We start from the raw sequence: 11,749 nt of genomic DNA on the forward strand, positions 1-11,749 counted from the left end.
TTGTACTACTGAATGTTACAACGAGGTTATTCAATTAGACCATAGAGGCAATGACCTCTTCCCAGATGCATCAGTAAGCCATCTACAGTTGTACTGGCTATTTCTGGATTCTGGGAAATTCCATTCCTCCACTATCTTACTGGTAGTAAGGCGATAATAAGTATAAGTAATTTTACAGTATCTATGCCGCCCCCTCACCGTTGGAATCCTTACATTACAAGGAGTATCATAGGCTATAAAAATATGTATATATGTGTGTATACTTATAAAAATATATTATTAGTGAAGATTTGCCAGTTGAAGTACAAACTTTAATGACCTGTGAGCCTCTATCACTGTGTTAGCTGGGTTTTAATTGAATGAATCAAATCAATCGAATGAATAAAGTTACAAAAATAATAGAACTAAACTTGCATAAAATAAATTAACAATAAAAAATAAATTAAAAAAATTTGTGTTTATAATAATGGGATTCCTGTGGTAACTTGGGGTCATGCAAGCATTTCTTGCGAGGTTAGGCCAGTTATCAACATCAAATTGTAAAAAATGGAGTGTCCCTGGAACGCTATTTTGGAAAGTGCTCCTGAATCGCTGCAAACAGTCGTCTTTTTTCAAAATTCAAAAGGGGGTATTTGTTAGTGGACTGATGGCTAACTTTTGCATGCATCAGGTATACTCTAGATAACAGATATTTTTCAGAAATGTTATATTTTCACAATCAGTCTTCCGATTTTCAAAATTGAAACGGCGTATTTACTAACACAATACAACCAAACTAGACAAAAGGTGTGTAATGTATTTAGAGTGTGCGTATGTTTGTTCCATCATATTAGCTCAATGACTCAACCGACTTAGATGTACAACCCTGCATTAGAATCCTTATGTTACTGAAAGTGTCACAGACTATATAAATATATTATGTATATTTAATAAATTATATAATAATTTAAATACATTCTAATTACATTACAATCCTTTTTGGCAATTCATGTAAGAATAAGTGATTCTTTTATAAAATATTTTAAGTTATCTGTACATGTATGTTGATTGTTATAATTCAAAAGCTTACACTGGGGGAAAAAAAAGAATTATTTTTTTGTCTCAGGGGGAAAAATATGTGATTCTGAAAGTATTTTATTCCTCTGAATTCAAATATGATCACGCAAGGTTTCCGAGAGACAGGCATTTATAATTCAATCATTTTAATACTTTCTGCATTCTTCACTACAAAATATTCAAACATTTGGCTCACCTAGAAAAAAGAAATGACGATTTTCTGTTACACTTCGCCTGTGGAGCATCCCTCTTGATGGTCCAACAATAATCGATCAGCATATTAGGATTGCATTTGCCTTAATACCTCTCTTTGTTGACAAGATTAAACGAGAGGCGCAAGTATCGACCCTTGTAGAAGGCCGTTCTTGAGTTTCCTAGGTGAGCTTATATCGGATCCCATGATAACTTGGAACATGATTTAGTTCAACATATTATTAAGGAGGGGAGCTGTTAGTTTGCATGTGATTACACGGGGATCTTACAAATCATGCCTTCCCACCACATTTAAATATGTATTTTAATGTACAATTGTATACACGCATTTCTGAAGACGGATATTTAAAACAGTGAATATTGTTGTTCATATTCATAAAACTTTATTTATACCGCAGAGAATATTTATTTTTTGAAAATTGTGTATCAATTTTTGATGTATATTTATGTATTATATTTTATGAGAAAAATTATATTACATAGAAAATAGTATCAGATAAATTCTTGATTTTGCATAAATAATTTGAAATTCACCAAAAACAAAATTTTTGATAAATTGGACAATCATAAAATAAATCTGAATCATATTTTTCTTATCACAAGCTGCTGGTAACACTCGTGTCCTAGTGGATCGTCGTTCGAATAATTAATAGAACTAAACTAATCGAAATATATTCGACGAACTTGTTTTACATGACAACGAATACTTCAAACCATTTTAAACAGTATAAAATAAATATTATTTAATTTGAGGATTAGTTATTCAAACTTTTATTCGTGGTATTTAATGTCGTTAGTCGATCGTTTAACTAAAATTGTTTGAATGTATAAACAGAGGAAGTATTTTATTAACTTTTTTGTACACAAATTTTTCTGTACTTCGCAAAATGATACGTCTATTTAATTAAAGTCACGCGTATTCAAATTATAGAAAAATATTTACTAATTAAAACATAAATAACAAAGACAAAAAGAAAATTGAAAAGTATACTGAAAACATATTTTTTTGGCGACTCCAAAAGTTACTTCGATAAATCGAACAATAAGATACAACAAAAAACCAAAAAACAATGTAAATATTATTTTGTATTGAATATTGATTCATATTAGAAAAGCCAGAAGGTACGTAAAGTTTACTTATTTTTTGTGAAATACTGGGACCGAGTAATAACCGCCCCGTTGGAATATAGGAAATTAATCATGTTCAACAACAGGCAGATATTCAGAATGATACAGAAGGCATGGGAAACTCGTTGGTTCCACACATGTTTGTTCAGTAGAAGCCGTGAGAATCCATGGTGGTTGCTAACTTGCCACCCTATTTCATTGTTTTTACATATATTACGGACTGTAATGTGTGATTACGAACACCCCAATAGCACGGTAGTATAATTGATATGCATTCCTTTCATGTGACATCTTCGGTAACATATATATGAAATCTGTACTGTCACATGGTGGTTGGTAGTCATTAAAGTTATTATGATTTAGTGAAAGAAGTTTGTTTTATATACGTGTCGTAAGTATATTAATATAACTAAATATAATATAGAAAACTCTATAATAACACATTTAATAATTAATCACATTTGCATAGCTAGAAGGTAAGAAATCCTTACATATTTTTTGGTAAATAATAGAAGCTCTCCCTTGATGGAGTCAGATTTCCGAATTAGCAAACGGGAAATTAGTCGTGAACAACAAGAGACAGATATTCAGTCATATTCTGAAGGCGATATACTTTGAAGTATTCTTAAACAAGTATAAGAAATACAGTAAACATATTTATAGAAATAGGTAGATTTCGTTGTGCCTGGCTGTTTTCAATTGAAATCATATCCTACATATATATTAAATTTGATGTACTGGGCGTGATTGTTCAATTCTCTGAAAGATAGTTGTAGAAGGTTCTCGTAAATTTTCTATAAGTAGAGATAGTCTCATTATTTTTTGTTAAATTTTTCACTTTTCCACATGGCTTCTTTGTAATACAGAAAATTAATGCAGTCTGGCTTTACCAGAAACAGTGTAATAAATTTAGATGTTTAGTTAATCATATGCTTCTCCTGAAATTTTCATGAAAAAAATCTGTGATGTGTTTATTAATGGTATGCACCATTAATAGAGGCTGCAGTTTTACAAGTTTTCATGTCAAATGTTACTGTGCCAGTTAATTAAAAGGGATAAACGCTTGACAATTACAGTAGCCGAATAGTATGCTTGTGTTAAAAATACAGTATAACATTGAAATGTCATATGTCATGTTATGCTAATCGATAAGTATCAACTCTGGCGTTTGTCAGTCGGATGCTTGTGTGACAAGAGTTTAACTAGGGTCAGGTTAGGACACTCCTTTTTGACTCGCATTCTTCTAATAGTTCATGGAAGACAGCCTTATTTTATGTTACTGGCATCTTAACTCTTGAATTATGTTTTTACCTCTAAAAATATTTTGATTCTGTAAAAATTAAATGTTCATCTTTTATACAAGTGAATTCGCTTCCATTAATACTTAAAAAACATGCAATAATCTTTGTTTAAATTAGCATCAAAGTCTATATACCCAGTGAATACTTTTCTTATGCAAAATATTGTATCATTTTGGGTAATAAAAACGATGACCTCTACTGTTATTGTCTACTCATGTATATTATTTGGAGATTTAGATATTCATTTTTACCATAAACTGTGGTTTTCATGTGGTGTTAGTTATAAATATAGATTATTTGTATAACAAGTCATTTCCATACATAACCGACACAGGTTCGTGCTTTAATACCCGCTTTGATACAGAACAAGTCTTAAATTATCTCTAACAATATAGTTAGTTGCAAGCTCTTGACTTCATCAGATGTTACGTTTCAATAATATTTCATTTAACATGCTTATTTTAAGTCACACTTTTGTAATAGAATATTAATATTACTTCATTTTTTTTTGCAGAGTATGGATGCACAAACTGGTGGTTCAGTTTTGCAAGAAAATCCATTATCCTTGCCCATTAAAAAAGAAAACATGCATGAAACAGGGCAACAAGAATATTTGTTTGTACAACTTGCCAAGACAGATGATGGTCTGGCAATATTTAAACAAGTAAGTTTTTTTCTTCTTTGTTTTGGTTTAAGTTAAAAACATAAAACCTATTATTATAAGAATTCTTAATTTTTCTATTAATTATAATATTTTTATTTACTGTTTATAGCCCACATATCATCATTTTGCATTTATGTCTGTCTAGCTTGATATATTTTGATTTAAAGTGTAAAAAACATTTATAGTGGATTATAGGAGGTAAAATACAGTGAGCTTATGCCTCATGCCTTAAATAAAGGTGACTAACATATTCATTTTTTACCCACATTTAACATAGTTTACGAAAATATTTTAAAAGAGTTCAAAGCTATCCTTGCCTTTATCAAGCATGTTCAGTTACGAGAAACTTTGTTATAGGTTTCGATAATCCTTATTCTGCGTCACTGCATTTTTGTTTCCAAACAAGATTGATATGTTTCTTTATATTTGTACCAGCAACCTGTTTCTTTTACCATACAATTTAGATTGTGCGTAAGCGCAAACATTTTTCTATTGATCTATTATTTTACTGCCAATGCCTCCAATAATTCCCGTTTCTGGCACTATCATGTGTGATTATTTACTGAAAGGTTCCAGATCAATGTTACTATATATGTACTCACTAGGATGATTTATTTCTATGAAAATCAATTTATTTTTACATTGTAAGAAAAATAGATATATTTTTAATAGATGTTAATTATATTAAGATAATAAATTATTATTATTACTTTATGTTTTGCTGCAGAGTATGGATGCACAAACTGATAGTTCATTATTTGATGAAGATCCATTATCTTTCAGTATTAAAAAAGAAATCAAGCTTGAAACAGAGCGAACAGAAAATTTGATTGCTCCTGTTGCTATGGCAGATGATAAACCGACAACATCTAGACAAGTAAGATATTTTCATTTACTTTTTGATGGTTTACCTAATATTTAGCATTCTAGTTTAACACTAGATATTTTGATTAAAAGCTTAAATAGTGATACCAAACTGTATGTGAAATGATAAAACAGTCTGTGTAGAATTGTACGATTGACAAGTCACTCCTGAAAACTCGTGGCTTTTGATAAAGAATAAACATTCCGAGCGAGGTTTTATATAAGGTCTCTTTTTCTTTCTTCATAGTGCTAAAATATGCTGTTCCTCATCCCACAACAAACCTACTGAAATGCAGCTGATATATTCTTGCAATTAAATTTATAATCTATTCACAGAAACCAGTTTTATGAAGAACATTGTTGTCCTCGGAGAAACTACTTCATTGTGTGTCTCTTATGGTACTTTAAGTGTGACACAGCCAGAACAAATTGTTTGTTTACCTCCCAACAGACAGCATGTTGCATTATTGCTGTTGAAACATCCATAAAACATAGAAATGAATAAATGTAAGAAATATTGTACTTCTTAATACCATTCCTATTGGTCTTTGGGGCCAGCCAAAACAGCCATGAGCCATCCAGGACTTCATGTGTAGTTTTTGTGGTATTTATGGGTTTTCTGAGGGTTCCTTGGGATTTTTAATGTGGTTTTATGCCATTCCTCTAGGGTTTTTCAGTACTCTTTGACTAGAATCTTTTTATCATGTGCATTAAATTATAAACGGTAATTATAATAAAATGATTATACAATAGTAATAAGAGTATTGCATGATATAAATCTGAAAATTAGTAGAATGTATTTAAATGCCACTATTTTTTAGCAAAAAAAACTAGCCATTTTGAAGCCATGGAGGGTATCAGCTTTTTCATAACAAGGCTAATTTCTTAGAGTTTCTTTTCACCGATAATTGAATTCATATTTAAATGGTAGTATAAATTAAATTTGTGCTTAAATAGTTCGCAGCTCACAAACATCCACTAGAAACTGTTGAAACCGCCCCGTTGGAATATAGGAAATTAGTCATGTTCAACAACAGGCATATATTCAGAATGATACAGAAGGCATGGGAAACTCATTGGTTCCACACATGTTTGTTCAGTAGAAGCCGTGAGAATCCATGGTGGTTGCTAACTTGCCACCCTATTTCATTGTTTTTACATATATTACGGACTGTAATGTGTGATTACGAACACCCCAATAGCACGGTAGTATAATTGATATGCATTCCTTTCATGTGACATCTTCGGTAACATATATATGAAATCTGTACTGTCACATGGTGGTTGGTAGTCAGTAAAGTTATTATGATTTAGTGAAAGAAGTTTGTTTTATATACGTGTCGTAAGTATATTAATATAACTAAATATAATATAGAAAACTCTATAATAACACATTTAATAATTAATCACATTTGCATAAAATTAGTCGTGAACAACAAGAGACAGATATTCAGTCTTATTCTGGAGGCGATATACTTTGAAGTATTCTTAAACAAGTATAAGAAATACAGTAAACATATTTATAGAAATAGGTAGATTTCGTTGTGCTTGGCTGTTTTCAATTGAAATCATATCCTACATATATATTAAATTTGATGTACTGGTCGTGATTGTTCAATTCTCTGAAAGATAGTTGTAGAAGGTTCTCGTAAATTTTCTATAAGAAGAGATAGTCTCATAATTTTCTGTTAAATTTTTCACTTTTCCACATGGTTTCTTTTTAATACAGAAAATTAATGCAGTCTGGCTTTACCAGAAACAGTGTAATAAATTTAGATGTTTAGTTAATCATATGCTTCTCCTGAAATTTTCATGAAAAAAATCTGTGATGTGTTTATTAATGGTATGCACCATTAATAGAGGCTGCAGTTTTACAAGTTTTCATGTCAAATGTTACTGTGCCAGTTAATTAAAAGGGATAAACGCTTGACAATTACAGTAGCCGAATAGTATGCTTGTGTTAAAAATACAGTATAACATTGAAATGTCATATGTCATATTATGCTAATCGATAAGTATCAACTCTGGCGTTTGTCAGTCGGATGCTTGTGTGACAAGAGTTATAACTAGGGTCAGGTTAGGACACTCCTTTTTGACTCGCATTCTTGTAATAGTTCATGGAAGACAGCCTTGTTTTATGTTACTGGCATCTTAACTCTTGAATTATGTTTTTACCTCTAAAAATCTTTTGATTCTGTAAAAATTAAATTTTCATCTTTTATACAAGTGAATTGGCTTCCACTAATACTTTAAAAACATGCAATAATACTTTCTTAATTTAACATCAAAGTCTATATACCCAGTGAATACTTTTCTTATGCAAAATATTGTATCATTTTCGGTAATAAAAAACGATGACCTCTACTGTTATTGTCTACTCATGTATATTTTTCGAGATTTAGATATTCATTTATACCATAAACTGTGGTTTTCATGTGGTGTTAGTTATAAATATAGATTATTTGTATAACAAGTCATTTCCATACATAACCGACACAGGTTCTTGCTTTAATACCCGCTTTGATTCAGAACAAGTCTTAAATTATCTCTAACAATATAGTTAGTTTCAAGCTCTTGACTTCATCAGTTGTTACGTTTCAATAATATTTCATTTAACATGCTTATTTTAAGTCACACTTTTGTAATAGAATATTAATATTACTTCATTTTTTTTTGTTGAGATTATGGATGCACAAACTGGTGATTCAGTTTTGCAAGAAAATCCATTATCCTTGCGCATTAAAAAAGAAAACATTCATGAAACAGGGCAACAACAATATTTGTTTGTACAACTTGCCAAGACAGATGGTGGTCTGGCAAAATTTAAACAAGTAAGCTTTTTTCTTCTTTGTCTTGCTTTAAGTTAAAAACATAAACCTATTATTTTAAGAATTCTTAATTTTTTTATTCGTTATGATATTTTTATTTACTGTTTATAGCCCACATATCAACATTTTGCATTTATGTCTAGCTTGATATATTTTGATTTAAAGTGTAAAAAACATTTATTAGTGGATTATAGGAGGTAAAATACAGTGAGCTGATGCCTCATGCCTTAAATAAAGGTGACTAACATATTTCATTTTTTACCCACATTTAACATTGTTTATGAAAGTATTTTAAAAGAGTTCAAAGCGATCCTTGCCTTTATCAAGCATGTTCAGTTACGAGAAACTTTGTTATAGGTTTCGATAATCCTTATTCTGCGTCACTGCAACTTTGTTTCCAAACAAGGTTGATGTGTTTCTTTATATTTGCACCAGCAACCTGTTTCTTTTACCAAACAATTTTGATTGTGCGTAAGCGCAAACATTTTTCTATTGATCTATTATTTTACTGCCAATGCCTCCAATAATTCCCGTTTCTGGCACTATCATGTGTGATTATTTACTGAAAGGTTCCAGATGAATATTATTATAGAAGTAACCATACAGACGAGTTATTTATATGAAAATCAGTTTATTTTATCATTGTATGAAAAATAGATATATTTTTAATAGATGTTAATTATATAACGATAATAAATTATTATTATTATTACTTTGTGTTTTACTGCAGAATATGGATGCAGAAACCGATAGTTCATTATTTGATGAAGATCCATTATCTTTCAGTATTAAAAAAGAAATCAAGCATGAAACAGAGCGAACAGAAAATTTGATTGCTCCTGTTGCTATGGCAGATGATAAACCGACAACATCTAGACAAGTAAGATATTTTCATTTTCTTTTTGATGGTTTACCTAATATTTAGCATTCTTGTTTAACACTAGATATTTTGATTAAAAGCTTAAAAAAGTGATACCAAACTGTATGTGAAATGATAAATCAGTATGTGTAGGATTGTACAATTGAGAAGTAACAAGTCACTCCTGAAAACTCGTGGCTTTTCATATAGAATAAACATTCTGTGCAAGGTTTTATACAGAGTGTCCCATATAAATCGCAACCCATCAATCACTCATCCATGAAATTTCAAAAGTCCAGCTTACTCTCCTACTCGTTGGGGGAGTAAGCTGGACTTACTCCCCTAACGAGGGGAGAAATAGACTCGTCCAACATCTGAACATCGCGGCGACGCAGTAGAACACTACCGATAGTAACAACAATCCAATCATAACGTTCAGTGTATTGCTGGAGACACGATGGTGTTTTCGCTAGATGAACGTTTTTTCATTGTTGAGAATCGGTCCTATTTTTTTCGAGTACATCATTAATGCAGAACGATATCAGGATATTTTATTTCAGCTCATTGCACTCTTGGAAGAGAGACAGACACTGCTGGCTACAACATGACGGTGTGACATTGCACTATGCAGGTTCAAGTTCTGATTTCGTCGAGGAATTCTTTGGTAATCGTGTTATGGGTCGACGCTTGTGGCCACCAAGATCTCCAGATTTGACTGCGGCGGATTTTTTCTATTGGGTTACCTCAAGGAAAAAGCCTACAGCGACAAACTAGGAACACTTGAGCGATTGATATTCGATATTGAACAAGCTGTAATTAATATCCAGCCACAAACTTTGAAAAATGTTGCAAGAAACGCTGTAAAAAGAATTGAAGCTTGTATTCAAGAAGATGGCGGCCACTTCCAACATTTACTCTAAATGTAAGGTTTTTACATTTCAATACCTACCAATATAAGGTTGGTTTGCGTTTTATTAGGGACACCGTGTATAAGGTTTCTTGTTTCTTTCTTCATATTGCCAAAATATACTGTTCCTCATCACACAACAAACCTACTGAAATGCAGGTGATATATTCTTGCAAGTAAATTTATAATCTATCCACAGAAACCAGTTTTATAAAGTACGTTGTTGTACACAGAGAAAACTACTTCATTGTGTCTCTTATGGTACTGCAAATGTGGCACAGCCATTACAAATTTTGTAACATAACAAACTGTTTACCTCTCAACAAACAGCATGTAACATAAATAAAACATAGAAATGAATAAACGTAAGAAATATTCTACTTCTTAATACCATTCCTATTGGTCTTTGATAACAGCCATGAGGCTTCTCTTCCAGGATCTGTACTTCATGTATAGTTTTTAGTATGGTATTTATGAGTTTTCTGAGGGTTCCTTGGGATTTTCAATGTGGTTTTATGCCATTTCTCTAGCGTTTTTCAGTACTCATTGATTAGAATCTTTTTTCATGTGTATTAAATTATAATCTGTAATTATGATAAAATGATTATTCAATGTAATATAACTATTGTATGATATAAATCTGAAAATTAGTAGAATATATTGATACATCACTATTTTTTTGCAAAAAAACTTGCCTTTTTGAAGCTATGGATGGCGTCGGCTTTCTCAAAACAAGGTTAATTTCTTAGAGTTTCTTTTCACAGAGAATTGAATTCATATTTAAACGGTAGTATAAATGAAATTTGTGCTTAAATTCTTGGCAGCTCACAAACATCGTCTAGAAACTGTTGAAACCATTCCCAGTATTGAATTCTCTTTGCACAGTCTCTGGCCAATAACTTTTGAATCGCTTTATATGAGACAAGACTGAGCGTATTACAAATTGCCTTGTTGCAGTTGTTTTTCTGTTAAACTAACTTTTGTAAGAATTTGTTAAGATTACATCACATAGTAGTCGATACGTCTTCATAAGTGCTGATGGCCTACCACTTCACTCGTATTTCTTTACTGATCCAATCTTATTTTTCATTTCATTCAATTCTTCCATAGGATGAAAATCTAATAAAAATTATAAATCGATCTTATTACTCTTCTCTGTGTTTGATTTTTTAAGAACAAATGTAATGACCAATCACTTAATCTGTGGATGAGTTTGGAAAATATCTACACTTATTGCCGAGGTTCTATTTTCAGTTAATATTAACAGAATTAAACTACAGTAAATTTAAAAAAAATTGTTTTTTTTTATTTGGCATTATGAAATTACCTGTTGACTGACAAGTTTTAGTTTCTGTGCTATGTAGCGTATAGTTTGATTGTGTTAGATTTTGTTTTCTATATTTTAACTGCTAATACTAATGAAATTTTTATTTTTGCTACTCTGAAACAAACATATTGTGCTTGCTTAAATATGAACATAAGATATTTGATATTTAATATTAAAGTATAAGTTGTCAATTTGTAGTTGGAATTATTAAAAACAAAAAAAGTTTTACGATAGATTTTTAACTTAACAGTTACGTTTTTTTTTTTAGGATCTTATTGAAGAAGTTATCAATGATGGGGAGGAAAGAATTACTGAAAGTAGTTTACAGAGATCAAAATGTGTGGTTTGCAATACATTAAAATATAAGTGCATTTGTGACAATGTCATCGATGAAGAATATGAAGATTTCAACACTTTTTTTTAAAAAGAAAAGTGCTTGCAAATTACAGAAAAACCTGTTAAAGAAAGGAATGTCATATCTTCTCATCTTCCTATTCACACGTGTGTTTTTTGTAAGGAGTCTTTCACTCAGAGATCTACATTAGAGTCACACTTATCTATTCATGTTGTCAAAAAAAACTTAAAATGTAATTTTTCTAAAA

The 11,749-nt window shown here is 30.9% G+C and overlaps 1 protein-coding gene across 1 annotated transcript in view; it reads left to right on the forward strand.

Annotated features, from left to right (window-relative positions):
* The window catches only part of LOC142333108 (uncharacterized), a 30,377-nt gene extending 18,805 nt beyond the window's left edge, over window positions 1-11,572 (forward strand). Inside the window, exons 5-8 of the mRNA XM_075380026.1 lie at window positions 4,213-4,362; window positions 5,090-5,239; window positions 8,785-8,934; window positions 11,416-11,572. Coding sequence (XP_075236141.1) covers window positions 4,213-4,362; window positions 5,090-5,239; window positions 8,785-8,934; window positions 11,416-11,571 — 606 coding nt within the window. The 3' untranslated portion in view covers window position 11,572. The remainder of the gene's footprint in view (window positions 1-4,212; window positions 4,363-5,089; window positions 5,240-8,784; window positions 8,935-11,415) is intronic.
* Window positions 11,573-11,749: the final 177 nt, after the last annotated feature.

Source organism: Lycorma delicatula, chromosome 12, assembly GCF_047948215.1.
Source record: "Lycorma delicatula isolate Av1 chromosome 12, ASM4794821v1, whole genome shotgun sequence".
Classification (NCBI taxonomy): domain Eukaryota; kingdom Metazoa; phylum Arthropoda; class Insecta; order Hemiptera; family Fulgoridae; genus Lycorma; species Lycorma delicatula.